General features: G+C 39.8%; 1 protein-coding gene across 2 annotated transcripts in view; it reads right to left on the bottom strand.

The window, feature by feature from the left end:
• GTF2F2 (general transcription factor IIF subunit 2) overlaps positions 1–22,994 on the bottom strand; it is a 92,404-nt gene extending 69,410 nt beyond the window's left edge. Inside the window, exons 1-5 of one of the 2 annotated variants that reach the window (XM_075489252.1) lie at positions 22,739–22,994; positions 15,737–15,810; positions 15,243–15,261; positions 13,699–13,843; positions 5,005–5,043 (exon numbers count right to left, since the gene is read on the bottom strand). In XM_075489252.1, coding sequence (XP_075345367.1) covers positions 5,005–5,043; positions 13,699–13,843; positions 15,243–15,261; positions 15,737–15,810; positions 22,739–22,804 — 343 coding nt within the window. In that variant the 5' untranslated portion in view covers positions 22,805–22,994. The remainder of the gene's footprint in view (positions 1–5,004; positions 5,044–13,698; positions 13,844–15,242; positions 15,262–15,736; positions 15,811–22,738) is intronic. The other variant, XM_075489242.1, reaches the window with a different exon arrangement.
• Positions 22,995–25,259: the final 2,265 nt, after the last annotated feature.

Here is a 25,259-nt window from a genome sequence, read left to right as displayed (position 1 = left end):
GAAATTCCTGGGATTTCTTGAGAGTCAGAAGGGAAGACCAAGAACTCTGATGTGAGCCAAAAGCATGCTTCTGCTTAGTGCAATACTTCGACAAGCTGGGCACGGACATCGCTGAAGGACAGAACAGGCTTGTGGGATTAACTCCCACTGTTTTATATCGGATTCTGTTCTCAGGATAGAGACTGCATGACAATAAATACATCAGTGCTACTCAGGCAAACTTAAATGTTAGAATATTCATAAAGTATACATATAAATAAATATAAATAAATAGCCAGACACTAAGGCCATTTATGCAAGTTCTCAAAAAATTTAACTCCAGTTAGTGTTGACCAACATTAAATCCATGTCCTTTTTGCTGTTCTACCAGTGCACCTTCCCTGATTCTCCACAATATTTATTATAACCAGTACGTATACCTTAAAGCAGGAATTGTTGCTGCTTTGTGTGTTTTAACAGCTACAAATGGAGTCTCATTACTGATTACGTAAAACTACTGGGAAACTTGGAAAACTACTGGGAAGCTTGTATTTTAAGTTTTGTTGCATTTATCTGCCAACAAAACCAGTTATATTTCCAAGACAAAAACTGTTTCTGTGGCTAGAAAATGGCAGATTCTATAACTAAGTTATCTTCAACGCTGAGTTTCAAGCTAGTATTTAAGAATTACTGTTTTATTCCTCCTGATGATCATTTTTCAGTTAGAGCTTCACTTTTGAAGTATAATTAATATATGTTAACTGCTTTAAAGTGGATGAAATCAAACGTGCATTTAGCAGCTTTATGCAGTTCGGTGTCATCATATAAGAACTCTGTGCCTTTAACAAAAAATTGCTGATTTTACTGCATGCAGTTCAGTGTATCAAAGTGCTTACACTGAATTTCAAATATTCCAACACATGTATAATCAACACCTGAATTTTTTTATTGCAACATCAAAAAATGAAGCAAGTGTGATCTACAGACAATTCAAGTGTTGTATATTTGTGTCTGCTGTCAAACACGTACATTCACAACTAGCAAAATTTTAATACTAGGTTCACCTTATATTGTCTGCAGCAGCTCAGATAAATTATTCCTTTTACCCAAAGTCAAATCAGAAATGGTCCCAATGGTGCCTCTCCCTTCACTAGAAGGCATTTTGTATTACTCACTGGCAGGTTTTGGTAAAGAGATGACCAACACCTTGTCCAAAAGCATGTTAAGCACTGAAGGCGCTATTTGCTATAAACTTAGATCAAAGACTTTAAGAGATGAAATTTGGATATAACAGGACTTCAACTGGTCTGAAGCAGGTTCAGGAATTTCAACTATTAGGTTGCACACAGCAGTCCTTGATGTACACATTCTTGAAGAAAAAGCTGTATCTGCAGTTTGTGTACAGAGCCGATACATCCAGTCATACCCCCCCCCCCCCCCCCCCCAAGAAATACTATGTTTTCAAAACTACATTCTCAAAGCTTAGGCAACATCATAATCAATTGCTGCCCATGCAACTTTCCTTTAATGCACTTCCACAAGGACAGTACATAAGTACATTTGCTCTTACATGAGAATGCATTTCTTCACCCTATCATTCTCAACAGACTACAACAGGCTCAGGGCAGCAGCTTCTGGGTATTTTTATTTGGGGGGAATGGGAGATGGGACAGGTCACACTTTAACTGGCAGAAATGCTTGGGTTTCACAGTTCCTGTCACCACTGACAGCACTTACAGGTAGGTGCAAGAGAAGCCATAAGCAAACAGGAGCTACATACACATATTTGGATTTAAATCACTTGCTCAGCATCCTATAGGAATAAGCAGAGTCAATTCTCATTTCTGTTTTCCTGAGTGTGTATTTAGCTGAGTGTGTAATTTTAGTTTCATTTTAACAAAAACCAGTCTTCAGGCACTAAACAACATTGGTTGAATCCCTGAGCACTGTTTATCACATGCAATAAAACAGGATTTCTGTATGGAAAAAGTGATCTAAAATTATCAAACGTGTTTCAGGTATGCCTTAATTCCTGATTACTTTGACTGTAACCATAGTATCATTCAAGATATTATGAACACTAAAGGTTTATATAGGCTCAAAAACCAACAGGGATACTTCATACAAGGAAAATCCACGAGGGCCTGTTCAATAAAACACCATAGCCCCTGGCTTTGGATCTCTCTGAGCTATGAATAATTAAAGGCTGGAAGAAGTATTTTGGGGAGGTATCACTATGTTTCTGTATTGATTTTCTACTGTTCTCAAGGCATCTGCTGTTGACCACCACCAGTGACAGGATACCAGCTACATTATCTTTGGTCTGACCCAGTACACATTGTTTCTCTCCAAATGGTATCAAAGCAGAGTGGCAACTCTGGTAATATCTTGCCTTTTGGTAAGTGGTTTACAACCAGCCCAACAATAAGTGTGAATAAAAATGTCATACATAATCCTAACGATTTACGACATAAGAAATTCTGAAGGTTGATGGTAATGGGAGGACACATCCTCCCAATGTAAAAATGTGGGGAACTTTTTAAGGATGTAAATCAAAGGATTTCTAAGTGTTAAATATCTCATTCACCTCCTTTATTTACTTTCTAACTACAAATAAACCTTACATATTTTTATTACAGTAATACCTAAAAGCAGTCATTAGGGTCTTGTTATGCTAAAATGCAACATAAATACATAAAATACATTATCTTTGCCTCAAAAGTACTTATCGTTGGCCAAGATGAAGTAGATTAACAGCAAAATAGATCACTCAATAACCTGAATTACTTGAGAGGTAGTTTGGAAAAGGTCATCTGAATTCCACAATGATTTTGAGAAAAAAAGCGAATAAGCAAATAAGTACAACTGATGGCTGAGAGTCCTCCTTTAAATGCCCCAGTGTAACATCACTCAGAAACTGAATCCCCAAACAGCTTGATCCCATCAAATGGGTTTAGCTCTTCATCTTGTCAGTGTATTTAAACGGCCCCCAGCCTACTGTAACTCATTCTTCTGACCAAAGGGAAAATAAACAACTAAACATGTGGCCATCTTATACAATATTCACAGAACTAGGAGGAGACACCAAGAGTGAAGAACAGGCAATTCAATCATTCAAATGCAAATCCAAACCGAAACAGAACAAAAAACCCAAAAGCCAAGCAAAACCAAGTGTGCATGCCTACAACTAAAGAACATCAAAGAAATGCAATATCAATATAAAAATTCTGACTCAATTTAGCAGTTAAACCCTCAAGATCTGCTTTACATGCAACATCCCACAGCAGTGAGTCTAAGTTTTCAAGTGGTATAAAATACTAATCTCTAGAAAGTAGCCCTTTATAACCTTAAAGGCACACCACAATTAACATATAATCAGAGTGAACAGGTTTTAACAAGTAACTGAGAAAACCTGCAAGTTATAAAACCTTGCATTCAGTACAAGTCTACAGACTATAACATTTCTAACACTAGATTTTTGACATGCTTAAGCCAGTGTAATAAAAAGTATCTCAATATTACAAAGAATTCAAAAAACAAAAAACCTACAAAAAACAAAACCCAAGCCCTACTCCTAGCCAGACGCAAAGTATACACTTCTGACAACATTTGATGCTGAAATGCAATTCAAATAAAAGTCAAATACCAGAAAAAACAGACATCTCCATGTTAAAGTGTCCAAAAAATTACTTTCAAGAAGACATTTTGAAAACCCACTAGCATTACTCTTATGTTTAGGAATTGCTTTTTAAGCAAGGCAGGGGCATGAGACTCTTTCCAGTCCGTCTACTATCTCTGCCATTACCACTTACAAGTGCCAGCACTATTTAATCTGTGTGCATCAGAGGTAATCCTTCTACTAACACAACTGAGATTTGTCTGTATGTTTTGCATTAGCTGTGCCTAGTTTCCCAGGTTCACAGGCTCTTGCTAACATTGGCACTTATTTGCGCTAGTACACTAATGGTATTTTTGAAACATCTCTTTCTTTAATAAAAGCAGAAAAAGGGATTTTTATGGAACACTACTTGACACTGTAAGAGTCTCATGCTGCTATGTACCTTTCTGGGAATTTCAGTACTGTAAACCCAAAGGATTTAGCAGAAGAGAAGGAAGCAGGCTAGGAACACACAGCCTCCAGACAGCTCTGCTTGAGCTGCTGGGGAATTGCACTTGCACACACCTATGTTAGAATAAGACTTTCTGGAACGGTCTCCTTCAGTGGCTGTAAAGAGAAGCCTGCACAGATTAGCTCAGACCTGAAATAAAATCTTTAGATTCCTAAGGCTCCCTGATATCCTATCTGATATTAGCATGTTGCCCATTTCACAAAAAAAAAATCATCAAAGGGCAATACTTTTATTTACTACTCTGACCTGTGTAAAAAAACTCCCCATCTTTACTATAGCAATTGCAGTTTGAGAAGCACCCTTAGAAATGTTAACTGTACTTAAGACATCGTTGGACTGATTAACATGTAACTGGTAGGTAATATCAGTGAACTAACAATTTTTAACTCTTTCCAAAGAATTTATAAATCTTTCACGAGAAAGATTTTTTCATTAGAAAAAAAAAAGAGTAAAGTACAATACTAGAACACTATTTTTCTGACTGCTTAGTCTATGCAATTAAAATCAAATACAAAAGACTTAGAAATTTGCTACAAACTTGCCAATCAAGAGGAAAGAATTCAAACTAAAAGATACAGACAATGAACCTACAAGAAAGAGTTGAGAAATAAAAAAAAAACTAAAATAACATTCTAAAGAACACTACATTTCTAAAGCTCTCTCTCATCATTTTCCCCCTTCATTTCAATAAAAAAATATTAATAATTTAAGCTTTTGGTCGCAGCAGACAATCAGTTTATGAAGTAGTTTTTCAATTTTATGATATTCTACCCTAGAAATATAACAAAAAAGACTCCTTTTTATTTTTAGTCTACCAATTTCTTGAAAAGTAAAACTGAAAAGCTGCAGTCATAAGTAATGTCTCAAGTGTTTCAAAGAAAGTGTCCACACTCACCAGTGCTGCTGCTTTCAGATTTTTCTTCTGGTTGGCTTTCTGAAAAAAAACACAAATGAACAAAAAAGGAAACGTAATGTTTCTGTGTTGATTATTTGAAATTACATCTAAAAAGTGGGTTGCAAAGCAAAGAATGATAAATTATCATAAAAATCACAACCACTGGGTTTGATTAATGTTTATAAATTTACTTTCTGAAGAATAATTTGCCATGGGGAGCAAAAGAAAATATCTCCTTTAGTGCCCAAACTCACAACTTAAATGAGAGAACTCCATTACACCTCTGATTGACCTCTGCAGGAATGAAGTTACATATTTATACAAAATCAGTAGTAGGATTATACTTAAGCAATGAATAGTATCCATTTACATCACCGGTCACTCTAGACAAATGAAAATTATTTTTGTATATTAAAAAAAAAAAAAAGAAGGTTCTGAAAAAGAATGCTTTTAATTGGCATTAGGTAAATTTTTGAACTTGATCAACCTCTTCTCTACCCTTTCTGCAGATCACGCAAGGATTTATTTCTTCAAACTTTTCCCTTTCTGATCACTGGCCCTCAGATAGTACTATAGCCCAACTTTTTAGGTACAAAAAATACACATGATCAGAGACATCTACTGTTCCGCAGAGCAGGGAATCAAGGTATGTATGAAGGAAAAACCTAGACACAAGCGTTGCGAAGTGACTTGCCAAGAAATTATCAGTCGGGTAAATGGCAGTGTCAGATTCAGAAACAGCTTTCTGCATGAAATTCCAATCCCACATGTCAAGAAATGGCAGCCAGCGGATGTATTTTGGTAAACTGAGTTCTAACACTTACCAAGTCCTATGAAATTAAACCCCTACATAAATTTGTCAACCCCAAATTTACCTGCTCTTCCTATATTTCTCCTTTTTATGCATCTTCTAAGGTAAAGAATAAAAAGAACATTTTCACTTATCTGAAATACAGTTAAAAATGGTAAAATATACTTGTCCTTAGCTTTCAACTCAGACATGTCACAGCTATCATTACAGACTATTTACTTACAGGCAAGAGTGAATTACTGTTCTAACTCGGAGAGTAATTTTTCAGTTCAGTTAGTTTGACCATTTCTGCCATTTACAGGCTGGGTATTAACAGAACTGAAAATACAAAATATTTTACAAAACCTTTTTCTTGCCACTGACTCTTGCTGGCTTTCATGGCCGATGGCCCTGTTTACTCATTGAGATGGCTGACAGCCTGAGGACTAACGCAAATGGAAAAAGCAGTATCTCACAGATCCTTCTTTCTTTACCGGTGGCTGTCCTCAGTCTTAGCAGCTCAAGGCATGTGCCTTCTCACTGAAAAAACATCATTATATGGCCTTTTCCCACCCATGAGTATCCACAAAGTGAGTTAAGATTCCTGCCGACTTTCAGATATACATGCAACACAGTCCATTTGCAGAAAAACATGTATTTTCTCATTGACATTTTTTTGTGTGTATTTAGCACATTTACAGCATAATGTTATTACCCAACCGATACCCTAACTCAGTTGTAACTTAATTAAGGAAACATTCAGTACACACACAAGCAGCAAAGAGGATGTAATGAAGACCGTGCAAACATATTAAGATATAAAACCCTGCCTGGACTGAGATGTAAGAAGCAGCTGGATTTAAAGCTGTTTCTTTTTAACTCTGTTTTGATGAAAAGACTAGCTACCTAGCCAAAACTACTGCATAAGACACCACACTTAAAAATTGTTAATGGTATCTCTGATTCAAATAACAATAAACATGTATCATGTCTACAGGGGGAGCGTGTGTGTTTGCTTGTATGTAGCAACAGAATCTGCCCTCAACAGCAGAGACAAAAAGACATACAAAATTCAAGCCTTGCAAAGTGGATTTTTTTCTCGTCATTAGACAATTTGTTTTTGTTATGGTTAGGTCACAAGTCTCTGCTTCAAAAACCTTCTCGGTACTATCATGAAGAAGGTAAAGGAAGCTGTACTATGTCCACTCAATATATTTTATCAATGCAGACTACAGCTGCTGAGCCTCCTCCACAACATGCAAGATTCACAGGTAAATCTCAACAGGTTGGGATTGTTTGGTTGGTCAGTTGGTTGGGGGGTTTTTGTTGGGGTTTTTTTTGTTGTGTTTTTTTGGGGGGGAGGGGGGAAGTTGGGGGGGGTTGTTTGTTTGTTTGTTACACATAGATCAGTGAGACTGAAAAAAAACAAAAGAAATTTTAAGTCACTGAAGTAGGCAGAAAGCCAATTCTATTCACATCACACTGAGCCCATTCTAACATCCCATATATTTTGTGCATTATATCCTCAATTGTTGAAATTTGTACAGGAATTAAGTCTATAGTTTTAATAACAAAAATGAAAAGAAAATTAGGAGCTTACCCCTGCCAGCCAGCTGAACCCACTTTACAGTAATTTGTTAATCCTCACAACACTCATATGAAGTAAGTAAATAAGTATCATTTCCATTATTTAGAGATAGAGAGACAATGTAACAGTCACAGTTGTTTTCTAAATGGACCGTATGTCACAATAATACATACGAAATCTCGACCCATCAAAATGCTGTCTGTAATTAGACTAGCTTGAGTCACATATTCTGCTTTTCTGATCATGGGTTGCATCTTCTTTATGATCCTCACGAATATTTGGAAATTTGCATAAATGCCAGAGATCTGAAAGGCTGCTGTTGCTTCTATTTCTTTCGATCGTGAGGCTGCTGATAGGTTTTCCTCTTCTGCTAACAGCAGTCCATAAAAGATTGAAGTACATAAAGGAACAAAGAAGCATTATTAAGTAAGACCCCAAAGCATTTTGGAGACTGGAATGTGTGGTTAAGTGACAGCCTGAACAAATAGAGACAATTGGAAAGTACTGTTAAAGTAGACAGGTATACGTCAAAACTCCTCAGCAGGCAGAGCTAAGAAGGCAGAACGATGAGGGAGGGCGTTTATTTCCTAAATAAGAGTTTGATGAAAAATTTGAGAAGTCAAACATTCATCTAATAAGATTAGAAGTCGTATCACAAGGCATCAAGATTCTGAGCATTATGTATTTTACTGGAAATAATTAAATGTAATTATAGGAGTAACTGCTTCAATGAAAGAAAGAAACATCTTTCCAGGATTTTTATTAGTGTTTCTTCCCTTCACATTTCTTTAAATGGCTGGATATATCTGATATTTCAAAATACAAATATACAAAATACAGAATACAAACCTCTGAATATTAATTTTCACTGGAATACAATTATGCATTGTAAGTTATATAGTAGGTGCAATCCATGTACAAACTCAGAAAAGGTCCTTTCATATATGAGAAGCTGTATAAAGGAAAAAAAAACCCAACCCAAAACAAGGGGAGAATATTCAAGGGGCATGGGAATAAAGAAGCTGTTCTAAGGCAGAGTTATGAGTATTAGTATTAGAGTTCATAGGCAGAGTTATGTGTATTATTAAACAGGAATAAAAAAAAATTTGAATTTCATGAATTGATATTCTGAAAGAAGAGAAGACTCGGAAAACTGGAGAAGAACACAATATTAAGAGCCAGCAATCCTCTGTGAAGCATGAAACAGTGAAACAATCCATGCATGAATGCTGCTCAGAAACAAAGGTCTGGTAGTCATTCTGTCAATGGAATTCTCTAAACACTTTTTACTTTCAGGAAGATGGAACGAGCATGAAGGAATTTAAAGTCACTAAAATAGGCGTTAAGGCAATCCCACTTATGAAGGGGGAGTTGTGAAGATATACCCAAAATTTCAATAAAATGAGTCATCTCACCCAACTTTACAGCAATCTCTTACACTTTATTTGTGCCTACAGTGTAAAATCTTCCTCTCCACCCATCAGTCCTTTACAGTTAGGGATGCAATTGCCTGCCAAGGTCTGTGTTTTCCCAAGTCACATTAGTAGCACATTTTTCCAAGAACTAGCTCAGTAAGAAACTTCTATCATTATCTGTAACATAGCTGCATTTTTTATTTATATTTAGAGCCAGCAATCCTAAACTACCTGCTGGCAGAAAAATTAAGCAACAGGCAATTAAAGCAGTAAGGGAATTAATTTATAACCACAATCAGAAAAGTTTGCTGTTAAATGTTTAAAAAAAGCATGTTCCCATTCCTTCAACCAACACAGAAACTGTCAAATTATAGGACTTCCTTATGCCAGGGTGTCTGCCAGCAGAAAGCTCAGAAAAAAACAATTCTGTCCAAACACACCCTATATCAAGCCCATGACTTGCCCCTAGATAGTTCTTAGCTATACACACACAAGAAAAATTCATTTTGTTCAATACACCACATTGAAATATATGCAAAATGCTCTCCTTTCCTCCCGCCCAAAAAATTACAGCTATGATAGCTGATGACAAAGTTAAGATAAAATGACTGGAAGCACAAATAGCATTGTTGCATAGCAACTGTTGATGTACATATGGTAATGTTTATGGAACAGAATGTAGTTCATATTTAATGCAGAAATAATACTGAAATCAGCCTAGACAGCAAGATCTAGACAGCAAGAGACAACTGTGCTTTGGATCCCTCTGCAGTCATCACAGAAGCCACACTTCCCGCCAGCTTTGCTAAACTGATGTTCAGGAACACCACCACAGGTCTTAGTGATTTGCCCAGCAGTGAAGACGACACAATGTCTCACATGTGCAAACAGCCTTGCAAAGGAAGTAGGGAGGTATTTTGCAACTACTACTTTCGGAGTGCGTTGTACTACCCTGTATTATTCATTAGAGCTATTTCAAAATACAGAAATAGGAAAAGAAAAGAAACAGGAGAAACCCCAGAGTTAGTCTAAACAGAAAGTACACCATGTGTGAAAGCCAGCATAGACCAGATTTTTAGTAGTATCTGGGATGAGATCCACTTTATTCATCTTTATATTATAATAGAGCTTAATTTGTGTTTGAATGTATGTATTAGCTGTATCCAACACATAGAGTAGAATAGAATAGACTATTTCAGTTGGAAGGGACCTACAATGATAATTTAGTCCAACTGCCTGACCACTCCAGGGCTGACCAAAAGTTAAAGCATGTTGTTAAGGGCATTGTCCAAATGCCTCTTAAACACTGACAGGCTTGGGGCATCGACCACCTCTCCAGGAAGCCTGTTCCAGTGCTTGACCACCCTCTCGGTAAAGAAATGTTTCCTAATGTTCAGTTTGAACCTCCCCTGGTGCAGCTTTGAACCATTCCCACACGTCCTATCCCTGGATACCAGAGAGAAGAGATCAGCACCTCCCTCTCCACTTCCCCTCCTCAGGAAGCTGTAGAGAGCAATGAGGTCGCCCCTCAGCCTCCTTTTCTCCAAACTAGACAAACCCAAATTTTATATTCTCTCAGTACACACACTGCAGAAGACCAAGCAACTGCAATTCATTAGACTTTGGACATAACAAATGGCACCCCAGAAGAGCCTACTGCTGTCCATTAACTAATATGGGACCACCAGAGGTGAAGAGGTTTACAACGTAAGAACTAAAGAATTTCTTCCAACTGCAACAGGTATTAGAAGCAAGTTTAGTTAAGACAAAACAAAACAAAAGGCACAGAAAATCCATTCAGAAGTCTAGAAATTACATCATGCAGAAAATATCAAATTACTTGTCAAGTTTGATCTCTTTTGCTTGCTCTAAGTGACCTGACGAGTCAATGTGAAGTGCTGAATTATCCAGGATATGTAAATTCCCTGCAGCATCTTCCAAGATTACAAAATATTTCACAGGCAGCTTTGCCATTCCTCATTCATTTTCTGAAAGACCATCAAAAAGATGGTCACTACAACATAAGTATCCCAGGATTAGAGACAGCACACAGAATAGATCCTAGGGCTTTTCATGTGCTCCAGAAAATGATAAAAATAAAATTAAAAAAACCACAAACAAACCACAAACCCCCACAACAAAATCCACCCTTTATAAAAGAATCCCAACTGTTTTATGCAAATTGCTCCACTTTAGATAAGTTTAGTCCTCAAGAAAGGTATTGACTGAGAGCAATAGTGCATGAAGCACTTTTTTATTCATACTTCATTCATGTAATTCCTCAAATGCATCCTTCCAGATGCAACATTAGAAATGCCATCTGCAGTTCCACAGCAGCTTTATCTTTGGCCCATGGTTCAAACCAGCATATTGATTCTGTTATATGGTGCACTTTGCAAAAGAAAAAGGAACAAGATCACCAATGCTTTTCACAAAAATATGCTACTCATAATTTGAAGACATTGGTCTGTGACCATAAGAATGAATGAATTTCAATTTCCTATGACTGTCTCTTACTGCAGACTGACAGATGTGCAAAGATTTTAAGCTTTTATTGAATCTTTTTCCATGGTTTATATAATTACAGTGTTTTTTTCCATGTGGACTTTCTGGCATCGAATAGGGTAGCAGCGTTTCTTTCAGTTGGGGTATCCATATAGTTTTGTTCCACTCTTCAGACACCTGTTTTCAAACTAGCCATAATTCACAATGAAATTTGTTAAAATTGGCCCTGGAGCTCAAAACATATCGGCAAAACACATTCAAACACAAGAGTGTGGCTGCAGGAACATGGTATCTGTAAGAAATCTGCCTGGAATTTGAAATATTTGTGTCTCATTCATCTTTACAACCAAAAAAAGTCATGCAAGAAAAGAACATTAAAGTTTATTTTTGATTGTACTGCCAACACCAGCTTTAACACAACAGCAACACGTTTTAGCCGTTTTGCATTTAAGCAAGTTTTCATGAAAACTCACTGACTGCATGTTATGCTTGCTAATTTCAAGCGAAAACAATTTTGACAGGGTCTATGCTTATTCAGTGCTTCACTCCAAACATTTCTCATTTCACTAACTACCCTTTGCTCCCGATTAATATAATAACTTCTACTCAACAGATCCATGGTCCTTGAATAACATAACATTTTGTAGTTAAGAAATGCCAAATTTTTAATTGATTAAATAAAAATAGGACAGCTTCTAAGTACCTAAAGGTTCAAGACACCAGTATTACAGATGGTAAAACAGAAATAAACGGGCATCTTCTAGCTATCACCTTCTAATGACTTCATTCTAACTGATGACAAATACTCCACATTCAAGTTAAGCATCTGCACTCACTGCAGCTTAAGTTACCATGAGAGGTTTTTGAAGAAATATTTTGTTTAAAAAGGTGTCTCGGGAAGCAAAATCCCATGGGATTTGCAGCAAACGTGCAAAAATCACTGAATGTATATTCTAAACACATCTTCATATCTGAAATCTCTCTCTTCTGTCAAGCATTCTGAGGTCGTGGCATAGAGAAATGAAAAAGGACAAGGTACTACTAAAATGCTTAGAACATTCTTGAAAACTTGCTCCCTATCTCTTTTCACGGTTGTAATCTATGGATTATAAAAACCAGTATTTTTAAAGCGTTGCAAGTCACACACATGAAAATACAATAGTTTTTTTAAGTGAAAAACCAGTATCATGACTAGATTAGTTTCAGAGAAAGGGATAATAACAGAAAAGTGTCCGAGTTGTACTGTAAGAGCTTGTATTTCTAAACACAACCGTGACAGTCAAGCTACTTGTACATTAATAGCTCAGTGCTCAGCCATTAAGTCTTTAAACAGATTTTAAAAAGGAGGTGATCAAACTTACTAAGTATTCTAACTCTGTCCTGTGAGTTACGATTCTCCTTCCCTCATTTATTCAATAAAGCATCACACTGCCATCACAGCAATTACTTGCCAGCCTATGAACATCAAAACATCAGAAGCTGGTCACACTGTAGTTTTCTGCCCCACAGAAGGCAGAGGTACTAAAAAAATATTACCATTATTTGTTGTCTGGGGACACCAAAACCTAAGTGCCTGAAACTGAGGTACCTTCTGCAGACAATGAGATATGCTCTGCAGACACCTTCCTTCTCTCTCTAACATCCAGAACATGACTATATAATCTCAGTAGAAAACCTTACAGCACATGGGAGTTACATGCAAGACAGTCTGCTGAACTTATTGTACAGTGTAACGCTACCATGTACCTTAAGTCTACATGCAATTTAGGACATATGACCTTGAATAGCCTAATCACTCATACAACTACTGAGCTGAACTTAAGGCAGGCCAAACAGCTGAAATCCAGTGAGAAAAATGATAACCTTACTGCTGCACTGTTTGGTACTATGACTTTATTAATCTTTAATACACTTAAACCACATATATACTTCAAGAAAATGTGGTGAACAGATGTGTTTATTGCAAAAATGGATCTGTTCAACTGGACAGCGGAAGAATCAGCATTCTTATAAAACTATATTCACAGCAGAAACCAATTCACGGAGAAAAAAAAAATATATTAGTTGATCCCAAAAGTTCATGGGAACATAAAAACATTTTTTCCAGTGAAAACCCTAAAAAGGAATGAACAATGTACTGCACTCCACACTCTCTCTGTTATCCTCAGCAGACTCATAGCTGAAATGTACATGATAACCCTATGTGGAGAACTTAAATTAGTTGCTCAATCATATGAAGGAGAGAGACACAAAAAAAGAACAACAGTGATCTGTATGCAGATAACAACAAAACAGAGCCAAAAATCTGACTTCTGAGTCTCCTGGCCTTTACAGCAGCCAGTTTATTGAAATCATGTATACTGGAATTGTAACAAATAACTTTAATTCTAACTTACCTACTGAACTTTCTGTGAACACTGTTAAGGTCTGTCCTCCCACACTTTGCAAAAGAAACGGATGTTCCCTTGGTGCACTGACTGAAGCAGGTTTTCCTCCAATATCATTGATGCTTGCAAGCTCTTCATTCAAAGTAAATGACACCTAACAGTCACAATTACCACAGTGTTACTAAACAGACTCAATTACACAGCTTTAAGAGTTATGGGGAAACAAAAACAGAGAAAAAACAAGTGGTATAGCACATTTCCATTTCAAAAACATAAAGAGTGGGATAAGAGTCTTAATATATTGATCTGTTGAAATACAGAATTCAAAGCTTTTATGTACTTAATAAAATTTACTCATCTTTTAAAAAATTATAAATTACTTCCTCCTGAACTCAAAGAATAATTTGATTTTACTTATTAAGATGTAAGGCATAATAAGTTTGCAGACATTGTTCAGTATGAGTGCTTTAAAATGTTTCACACAGCCAGCTGAGTTCCAGGAAAAGTGCTGGTGTACCACAAGTGTTATTAGCCCAGGGACTCCTGAATTGCATGCAGCCCAGGAGAGGTCCAAATACAGCTTCTTTGCTATGTTTACATTGCATGCCCAATACAGGAGCTGAGGAGGTATTGGAGGGACTTGATAACCAGAATCCCTAGCTGCACGACACAGCAAGAAACCTGAAAAGGGACTGTTCAGACCCACACTGCATACTTTTCCTGTACGTCCTGCTTAGCCTCATTCTGCCATGCAGCAACAGGGTCCCTGGGAGGCCACTAGTTCTCATGGGGTTCCTCACCACTTGGCTCTACACAGACTGCAAAATGCACTTTGTAGCTGTGGGGCTCACAAAATTAGGGAGGTTGGCTCGTATTCCAGTCTAGATGAGTCCAATCAAACATCGAAACCTCCAGTAGAAGTCTCTCCACAAAATGAGTTTGGCCAGGTTATCAAATGGCAAATGCAGCTTGCTTCCCTGCCATTTTTTGGCCCAGAGTTTCTTCCAATTCAGTGACAGACCTACGTGGTATTTGAAGTAATTCTTACTAATGCAACTTTCCTTATGTCTTGTAAAAGATACAGGAAGTTACTATCATTCACTGAGTTTGCTAATAAATGCAGCTACCTTTGCCTACAGAAAAACCTTCAAGTTGATTTATATTTAGCAGGACCAAATTCTGAATTTAAGACAGAATACTTTCTGAAATTGCAACCCTCCACCTCCAACTTCTTCTGCTTTATCATCATCCTCCTTAGTTCTCAGACAGCCTTTTGCACTAACACATCTCAAAATGTTTAGACAGAAGGTCGCCACTACAATTGCTGCTTACAGATGTATAAACAAACTTAGGGAACAAAGAGACTTGATGAAAGTCCCACAGTAAAACTATGGGCAGAGCTACGAACAGAATTCTTTCCTCCTGATTCTGTGGTACAATGCTTCATTACAGGTGTAACAAAAAATATGACATTAGAAACCACCATGTTCTACACAATTTTTAGAATTTAAAATATAACACATTCACAGCCTTTGTATTTAGTAATTACTTACTTCTGTTCTTCCTTGATTTCTGCAAAAGAAAATATTTAATGTTTTAGTTTCCATAATCTAATTCCACAAGTTTAGCTTCCCTGATAAAAAAGCAAATTAGAATTCTAATTTTGTTACTCATCTTCACTCCTGAGCTGCTCAATTTTTTTTTTTATGCTGATGCCCAAGAATAAATGGGAAAAGTCAGCAGGTGAGAACAGAAGCAGCAAAATAGCACATAAGCAAGTTAAAGAACATTCTCCAGTTAGATGTGCATATTTCTTGGGCTTAAGAAATCAAACATCATGTAATGGGATATAGCCACTCCCCAGTATAATTTCATATCATTTATGTACTGATAAACACTATATAAGCAAGTACCTTTCCGGTTTCAGAGAAATATGCACAGTGTTTGCAAGAAACAGGATTATGTATTATAAGAGGTGCAACATAATCTATTTTACTGCAGGTAACTTCTAAGAATTGCAACCAATAAAGGTACAGTAAAGGCTTACTTGGCAATCCTGAGTTTTCCCACTTCGCCCCTTCCTGAAGCTTTATTCCACTGTTGTGACAAGTATTTGGGGACCTAAAAAAAGAAGACAGAATTCAAGAAAAGCAGATTTTAAAATTCTGTATAAATTTTGTATGTGTATATACTTCAAATGCGTTTACCCTGACCGCTTCAGAATACAGTATGATCTAAATATAATAGATAATACATATTTTATTATGGAGAGCAAAGACAGCAAAGTAGCACAAAAATAAGGCCAGTGGAGAGTCCCAAATTTCCCAAATGAGGGAAAAATCTTATAATACCTTTAATCTCAAATACTATTATCCAATCATGAAAGGCAAAAAAAAAAATCAGCATCATATTCTTAAACTAAGGAGTCCAAATAATTTTATCAAGTAATACTATACTTTTGAATATTCATCAGAAATTCTCATCTCTCTACGAAGGAAAAAAAAAAACCAAACAACCCACCAATGATGGGTAGTTAGGCAGTAACAACTCAGAGACCAAAAGGTGCTGTGAATGGAAGGCTTAGAGTTTGGCAACCTTAGACACATTCAGTAGCAAATCACAGCCCTACTCCCACCAGATGTCCACTTCTTCAACAGCAGAACTACCCTATGCAGATCTGCCTCCCATTACTCATTCTCACCCCTCCGCTCTATTGAGAAAGGTCTTCGTGCAACTGGTCAGTATATGGAAAGAGCAAACTGATCTGTCTGGGAGGTGTGGGGGACTTGTACGTTTTAGCTATGCTGATTTTTAGCATAGCTGATTAGCTATGCTGTTTAGCACGTGCAACAACCAAACCAGGTTCCCAACCCATTCCCCCAAATAACTGCACAAAGTAAAGGTCAGTGCAGGGACAGGAACAAGCAGCCCTGCTTAACCTGATACATCCAAGGAATAAAAGCTGCTCCAGTGATGCTGAATCACCTACACACACATTCCTTCAGTTACAAAAGTTTTGGTACCTGCAACCTCAGGTGGCCTGGGCTTATGATGGACAGTAAAGGTGTGTATGTAACCAACCAACAAGCTGGAAGCTGGCTTTCCAAGCAGACACATTTTTCCTCTTTTCCCATCAATGTAGCTGAAATCACAGCCTGCCTCTCCACTCTCTGGCCAAAAAAGTACCAGCTAACTACTGCCAGGTAAACTAGACCCCAGCAGCTGTCACTTCCATGGCCAGCCTCAATGCCTTGCTGCTGCCGCTGTGCTGCACACCCACACTCTTCAGGCTCCCAGACGTGTCCCAGATGTGACGACGCACGCACGCTCATGTGCAGCAGAAACAGCCCTTCTTTTTTCTGGAAAGAGTAATGCCAGGAAAAGGTGTCCCGTTCTTGGCAGAGTTACCCCAGTTCTCCCTAAAGACCAGGCAAGCTTAAAGATGATGAACAACATGTATTCTGTGAAATCAAAAGGTTAGGTGTTTATTTCAACATACGGTGCTATCACTGATGAACACCTATAAATCTGAGCACTCGTATGAGGGCACAGTTTCCCAGGACTTCAAAAGGTGGACTGCGCTGGTGGCTGCCACCACCCTGCCTCAGAGAGGAGCTCCCAGCTCAGCCCATGCGTTCAACCCCCGTGAGGCACTTCAAGTGCCTCAGTTTAGCCCCAGAGCAATGAGGAACTCCTCTACCTTCTCTGCTCCACCACGTGGCATCAGTTCCAGACATGTCTACCTTTTCTTGCAAGAAGCCAGATCAATTGGTTATAAGTGCAGAGTGCAATGTTTTGAGGATCACATAGATTTGCAGATCACAGCTGTCTTCCCCACCATTCAGCAATTACGACTGTCTTTTCTATGATGACTTTTTATACAGACTGAACATGACACATTAGTACAACAAACGTGAGATTGGAGCAATTTCCCCCTACACACAAGCTATTAGATGTAGAAGTACCGTGGCACATCAAGAGATGGAATACAGACCCGAGGCAATAAGGACAACCCCACATCTGACTATTTAAAACTAACTCCAAGATGTTCAAGTGATATGGAAATTACAGATTTTTTCAAAAGGAAATAGTTGAAAGCAGCCTAATAGAAGCTACTACTTCCTATAAACCTCTTTCTTTCTAATAAGGCTGCAGCAGTCGCTGGGAGAACATAATCTTAAAGACCTACTGTAGTCTCAGTGTCTAGCAAAACAGTGGCTTATTAAAGGAAAAATCATTTACTGTTCCAATGCCACGTACTAAAGAAGTACTCTGATAAAGGAATTTTATATCTTTTTTCTTCATATGCTCATGACACATCAGGACAAATTTATGTTCTTTAAGTTTGCAGCAATGTTCTTACTGGTACAGCAAAGTTTATTCTAGCTCACACAGTCCACAGCTACTGAAAACATCTGTGCCCACACAGAAAAATGGTGTGAGACACAGCCAGTGAGAAACAGAAACGTACTAAGCTCTGCCTGTGGCATTTTCTGTTTCAAGCAGCAAAGAGGCACTTTGTAGTCTGATTTTTATCTTGCATAGAATAAAACTAAGCCAAGTTTCACTGCACAGCTGAAGAGGCGAAGAGCCTGTTCCAGGAACTTGCTGACAAACAGCAACCTGCTAACTTCCTAAAGCTCGAATGAATTTAACACTAAACTTGAATTTACCTGTTCTTCAAAAAAAAAAAAAAACAAAAACACCCAGAAAACACCTTGGTACTGGTGCTTAGTACTTTCCTTTAGTCTCACAGCACCCCATGAAGTACTGTGGAATAGCTAGAAAATCCAGATGTTCTCCAACTGCTCAGCCAAACTAAATGCCAGTCCAGGCTTCCATAAAGTCCTAACACTGGGTCAAAAATGCCACAAATGCACAACAGAAATCCATGAATTGGTACAATCTACTGATACATATTTTTTCCACAGTTTTCAAAGTGGTAATTTTCTACAGCAGATTTCATGCCAGATCAGATATCACTTTCTTTCTAAAGCCAAGATAAATGCTATGACATGTGCCCCAGCTGACTCAATAGAAATATTATTATGTGCTCGCACCTAATCTGTATCTAATTTATATTGCCAGGTAATAAGGTAGACACACATTCAGTATGAGTGGACAAGGAGTGAAGGACTCTCATGCTGTTAAAATCACTGACTTGCTATATAATATAATCAGACAGGGAATTTATTCAGATTAAGAGGTTGCAGATCAATCACACTTCTTTCAGCTGTATGGGAAACAGTCTCAAAGAGCGCAATTAATCATCTTTCTGCTGGCCTATCTGCAGTCAAGGCTATGCAGAGAAAGAAAAAGGGTTATGAAGGACTGTGATCAAAGGATTACTTCTAGCTGTACAGTTACTTTGGTTAAAGCCAGATGGTACTCTCAAAACCATGTGCTAAACTCTATAGCTTCATGCTAACAGTGTAAACAATCACAGGAAAGATTAAATAAAGTCTTACACACTGTAGACAATTTGCCACTTTCTTCTAACTTCAGCATAATAAAAGTTTAATTTATGGAGAACAGTCAGTTTTCAAACTCTTAACACTCCTTGAAAGAACGTACAGAAAACAAGAGCGACCTGCTTTTACAGAGCAGAAAGAATTTTCAAAGATCCCACAGCAGGATTTTGAAAAATATACACCCACAGAAAGACTGATTTGTGGACAGAGTACTTGCCATACCGAAAGGCTACTGAATGTCTTCAAGAAAAGTGGCCTTCTTTCTGGGATTTGTACGTAAGAATACTCTTCTCTCCAAAAACCGTACAATTTAATCACAAGTAATCTGACATACTAAGTAGCATCACTTCAAGACCTCTTCAGACCGCTGCTTCCTTCTTGCTACTCATATCACACAAACACTTGGGCTCCAGTACACGAGGCACCCTGCAGGTAGTGTATGACATGAGGGCCCTTGCTCCATGCATCTTTCAGCTTATTCACAGCTTCCTATCTGCCTTTAGAACAAAACAGATGAACAACCCCTATCTGTAATAAACGACTTCCAATTTTCTGTATGAAATTAAAATAGCTCTTTCTCTATATAGCAATCTATATACAATATGTACATCAGAAACTGAGTAAGGCTGATATCAGGTTCTATGTTTTCGTTTTCCTTTGAACATACAAAAAAGAAATTATATAAAGATACCACCTTTCCAAATATAGATCAATGCAGCAGAGTAACTAAAAAAACCAAACCATCACACAGGCTTCAAGAAATTAACAATTCTAATGGCTGACACTAAATGGGTTTCACTTTACCACAAGTACATAACCAACAGTTCTTACAATATTCCCCTATCTTCGCTTTCACTGAAAACATAGAAAAATTATTCCAGTTGCTTTCTGGGTTTGTACTAAAGCAACTCACTTGATTTCTGGTACCCCCTCTTACTGCTCATACTTCTAAAGTACTCATCACTACATTTTTTTATTGCCTGTTAAGTAGTCTCTCTGGAATACTTCCTGTGCTAGCATAATACATGCTAAAAGGAAATTAAATAAGCCAGGTTTTTTATTCCAGAAGAACTGATTGCTCTCTCCCTCAAAGGAAGGATAAATTCAGCCTCATTATCCTAGCTAGTGAAGATAAAAAGTACAGGTGCTACACACTGTCACCTCTGAGTCTGTTGAAGGTCCTAGTAACAAGGATGGTTGTTTCCAAGTTCAGGTCTGAAGGAATTCAAAGGACAAAATCCTGCACATCCCTTGCTATGTCTACCAACATTAGCAACTTCATAATTTTTTAAATTTTTATTATACAAGAAGACAGCCAAACTATAAATTCAGACCACGTGCATGAAGGATTACATTAACATTTACTTGGAAGAGCAATATTTAAGTGTTCCTCTCAGTCTAGTTTCCTCATTAAACCAGGCAGCAGCCTGTGCTCACAGAGCGGCATCAACTAGAAGCACAACTGTGTCTGAAAATTCCTGGCTTGCTTCAAGAACCACCAAACTGTATCAGACTAAAGGACAAGCAAGTTCAGTGTCCTGTCTTGAAATGCCGCCAACAGCGGTACTTACTGAAGAGCAGGAGAGCATAAGAAGAAAAGGTATTTCCCCAGCATGCTATTCTAATTACTGTGATCTTTTACACAGCAGCCTTGAGATATGGGAGCATATTCATTTTTAATATCTCAATCTGATTTTCTTGCCTGAATTTGTCTAATGGCTTTTTGAGCACCTGTGAAGTTTTGACATTCACAACTTCCTATTGCAACAAGTTCCAAAACTTAACTAATATTGTGCAAAATGGTACCTGCTTTGTTTGCTCTGAGCCCCACCAGATGAATTAATTTGACACACCCTTAATTCTTGTGTTAGAACTGATCCTTCCCTATCTACCTGTGACGTTACTCATTACTTTACAGACCTCTGTAAGATTTCCAAATCAATCATCTTGCCAGCCTGAAAGGTAACAACGTATTTAGGAGTTTCTTCCACAGCCATCATTCCTTGTTTCTCAGATCATCCCTGGTGCTCTCCTCTGTACGGTCCTTAGGTCTACTGTATACTTTCCATGAAGGAGGACGAGACCAGAACTACACACAGTATTCAGGATACAGGCAATATGATGGCATAATAATATTTTCTCTTTTGTTCTCTGTATCTTTTGTAATCATGCCCCATGTTGAATCTGCTCTTTTGACATGACATTCTTACAGTTATCCCTATCTACTGTGAAACTAAACTTCCTTTCTAATACCAACAACCAGCAGAGACCAAATCGCTGTGTAAGTATTCAGGCAGTTTTTCCTCCATGCACACCAGATTAGGTTTTTCAACTCTGAATTTCATCTGCCATTTTATCACTCAGTATCATGATACACTTCTGCAGCTTTCTACTGTCAGCTTTCATTTTTACTGCCCTGGATAAGCTATTACAATTAGAGGACTACACAGTTTTCAATAAGGTTTCATGAAACCAGACATTCAGGTGTCAGTACGAAAGAAGAAGCCAGATGCAGTGACCTACCCACCACCAGACTTGCTTTGCTGTGCAGAATTTCTGAAATTCCCCACCATTTTCAAGTGCCACAGTAAGATGTTTTGTTAGTTGAAATATGATGGTGTCACACCCTCTCACCACCCAGGACCAGTATTTGGGTACTCCCCTGTCCCCACAGGTTTTCAAGTTGATGGTCTGAGCCTGATCTCTGCCCCCAAAGGAGGAAAAGGAGGCCGCTACTTCTTCTCCCCAGACAGAACAAATACAGGTCTAGAAAAATGGGGGCACATCCACAGGGGACTAGAAGGGGGCCAAGGTACATACTCCCCCACCAGCTGCAAGTCTCCTCTTCCCTGAGCCAATGCTTGTTGTTGCCAGCAGAAGCAGCCAAGCCATCCTGACAGAAAGACCCTCGCCAGAACAGAGCTGAGGCAGAGGCAGTGGCGGCCTAGTTCAAAGCAGCAGACATGAGCGTGGCCCTGCGCCTGATAGGTGCTTGCATTTGATTTGATAATCTTTATATCTTTCCATAGCACCTTCACTACAGCTGTACTTCTCTAGCACCAAGGTGAGCTGTAGTGACAAGACACAGGCGCTTATTTTCCTGGTTGTTTTTCTAACCAGGATGTGAATTTGGGAGCACTCAAACTTTCTCCGACTTTCAGAGTTTTGGGAAAACAGAAGTTACGCTACCATGTTCGTTACCCCTAATAAAGCACGAGCCAAGGACAGCTACCAGATAACCCGGTTTTCCCTGTGCAATTTCATTCACCCCAACGGCGACCCGGGCAGACGCCGCGCGTCGCTGCTCGCCCAGCCCCCGCGGCCACCAGAAGGGAAACGGGGGCAACGGCTGCCCGAGGGCACCGGGCAAGCCTGACGCGGCCAACCCCGGCCCCACGCCGCGGGCCGGCTCCCCCCGCGCCCCAGGCACGGCCCCGCTCCGCGCGGCCGCCCGGCCTCTTCCGCGGGACCCACCAGCCGCCGCCACCTCGGGCACGGCGGGGCGGGGACGGGAGGGGAGGCCCGGCCGCCACAGGCCGCGTCGGGCCTGGTCCGGGGGCGCGCCGGCGGCTTCTTACCTTCACCAGCCACATGCCCGTGTTCTGCTTGGCCCCGGTGAGATCCAGCTCGCCCTTCTCGCTCATGGCGGGGCAGGTGGCCGGGCTGGGACCGAGAACGCGGCGAGCGGGCGGTGCACGCGGGCAGCTCTTCCTGCTCTCGCGGCCGCTGTACCCGCCCGGACCCGCCCGGCAGCGCACCGCCGGCAGACGGTGGCCCGCGGCGGACAAACCTCCTCCGCTAGCGGAGCACGGCCGGGGCAGCGGGACGGCGGGCCCTGGCGGCGGTGAGGACAAGGGTTCGAGTCCCCGCCCCGGCGCGGCCGAGAGCAGGAGGGGCCTCGACATGGCGGCCACAAAAAGTTATTCTCTGCCTGTAGGGGAAGGGTTATCCGGGCATGCTGGAGAACGGCAGCAGCATGCCAAATGATACAGAGAAACTGGAGGAGCAGTATGAAGAGAGGAGACACGGCCATGACAGTGCTCTCCCGTCTTGGCAGGAAATGGCGGGCTGGGGAGCAGCTTCGGGGATAGGGGTCAAAGCATCATAGCGTGCCCAAATATCACAAAAGTGAGAAAAAAAGAGCAGGTGAACCGTTGACCATGGATCAAACGAGAAGAGTTAGGCTTAGCTTTCCGCAAAGGGAACTCACGGTGAAGCGCTGGAACAGGCTGTCCGAAGGTGGGATGGCGTCTCGGACACTGAAAATGTCTTAAGTCAGGAGAGATCAAGCGTCGGCCAGTTCTGCTTTGAGATGGGGGTATTGGGCTTAGATAACCTCTCTAAGTCCCAATTTTATGACTCTGTTCCCTGTCACTGGGAAAGTTTTCCTAATGCCTAGACTGTTTCCCTTGTTGCAATTTAAGCTCATTATTTCTCTTCTATCCATTGTGGACATAGAAAGCATTTTATTACGTTCCTCTGTAGTTTTACTTTACCCCTTCACTGAGATGTATGCCCTTGGTTTGTCTCCACTTATACTAAGCAACCTCAGTTTGTTCAGTTTTGTCTCATAGGTCGTATTTTCTAGACCTCTGTTCCTGCCTGTTGCTCTCTGAATTCTCCCCAGTACGGATTTACCTCCTCCTTCAAGTCTGGTTGCACAACGGTGAAGGTCATACTCCATCTGAGACTTCACCAGCAGCAAGCAGAGAATATTTCTGGTACAATATGCAAGATATTGCTCATCTGGCTTGCAGAAAACGATCTCGGTATTACATCTCAGATGTGATAGTCTGTCTTTCTAATTATAGGCAAGCATCTAGGTAACCAAGGAGGGCAATGCTTTTATGCATATCTGAAGCAACAACAGCTAACATTGAACTATTCTGATTAGGATTAATTACATTTTAAAATTACTTTTGTTTTTACATTGGGACTGTACTTGTCTACAGAACTCAGCTGGGAGGGTGGATGAAGCTTATACTGTTAGTCAGCTTCCACTAAAAATTCAGATTTCATTAACACAACCTTTCACAGACACACCAGAGGCATCTCCTCAAATACTAACAAAAATGGAAGCAGATGCATCTCAACAGCAGTAAAACCAGCCACCATTCCTGGGACTGCGTGACCCCCAAATACTATAGGTCTAAGACCTTTAGGTTTTGTTCATCTGGAAAAAGGGTAGATCTACACAAACACCATCACTTTACAGTTTGCTTTTTGGTCCTACTCCACTGATTCTCTGTGCTGTACATAGGAAAGTTTCTTTCTGGGGTGTCCTTAAGAACAAGCCAGTGAATTTCCTCTAAAAGAAACCCAGAGGCACGGCTGGATATCCCAGAAGGTATGGATGCAGCCGTATCCCACCTTGCTGTCTGTACTCCGCACAGTTCTCCAGCATAACTCCAAGAAACACTGCACCCTTGACCGCAGCCAAAAGCTCTCGGGCCATTTTTCAGGATACGTGCTGTTCCCCACCCTGCTATAAAACAACTCGGTGATGGGTCTGGCAGAAATGAGGGGCTCAGTGATACGATTTTCCTAGAATCACAGGATCCCAGAATGGTTTGGGTTGGAAGGGACCTTCGAAGATCATCTAGACCAACCCCCCTGCCATGGGCAGGGACATCTTCAACTAGATCAGGTTGATCAAAGCCCCGTGCAACTGGCCTTGAACATTTCCAATGGTGGAGCATCCACAACTTCTCTGGGCAACCTGTGCCAGTGTCTCACCACCCTCATCGTAAACCATTCCTTCCTATGTCCAATCTAAACCTATCCTCTTTCAGTTTAAAACCATTGCCCCTTGTCCTGTCACTACAGGCCCTGGGTAAAAAGTCTCTCCCCATCTTTCTTATAAGCCCCATTTATATATTGAAAGGCTGCAATAAGGTCTCCCCGGAGCCTTCTCTTCTCCAGGCTGAACAACCCCAACTCTTTTAGTCTTTCTTCATAGGAGAGGTGTTCCATCCCTCTGACCATTTCGGTGTCCCTCCTCTGGACCTGCTCAGGTCCATGTCTTGTCTTGCACTGGGGACCCCAGCGCTGGACGTGGTACTCCAGGTGGGGTCTCAAATTTCCCCTGGGATAAACATT

The sequence above is a fragment of the Mycteria americana genome, chromosome 1 (assembly GCF_035582795.1).
Source record: "Mycteria americana isolate JAX WOST 10 ecotype Jacksonville Zoo and Gardens chromosome 1, USCA_MyAme_1.0, whole genome shotgun sequence".
In the NCBI taxonomy this organism is placed as follows: domain Eukaryota; kingdom Metazoa; phylum Chordata; class Aves; order Ciconiiformes; family Ciconiidae; genus Mycteria; species Mycteria americana.
The sequence above is the reverse complement of the archived record's forward strand: the minus strand, read 5'-3'. Positions and strand labels throughout refer to the sequence as shown.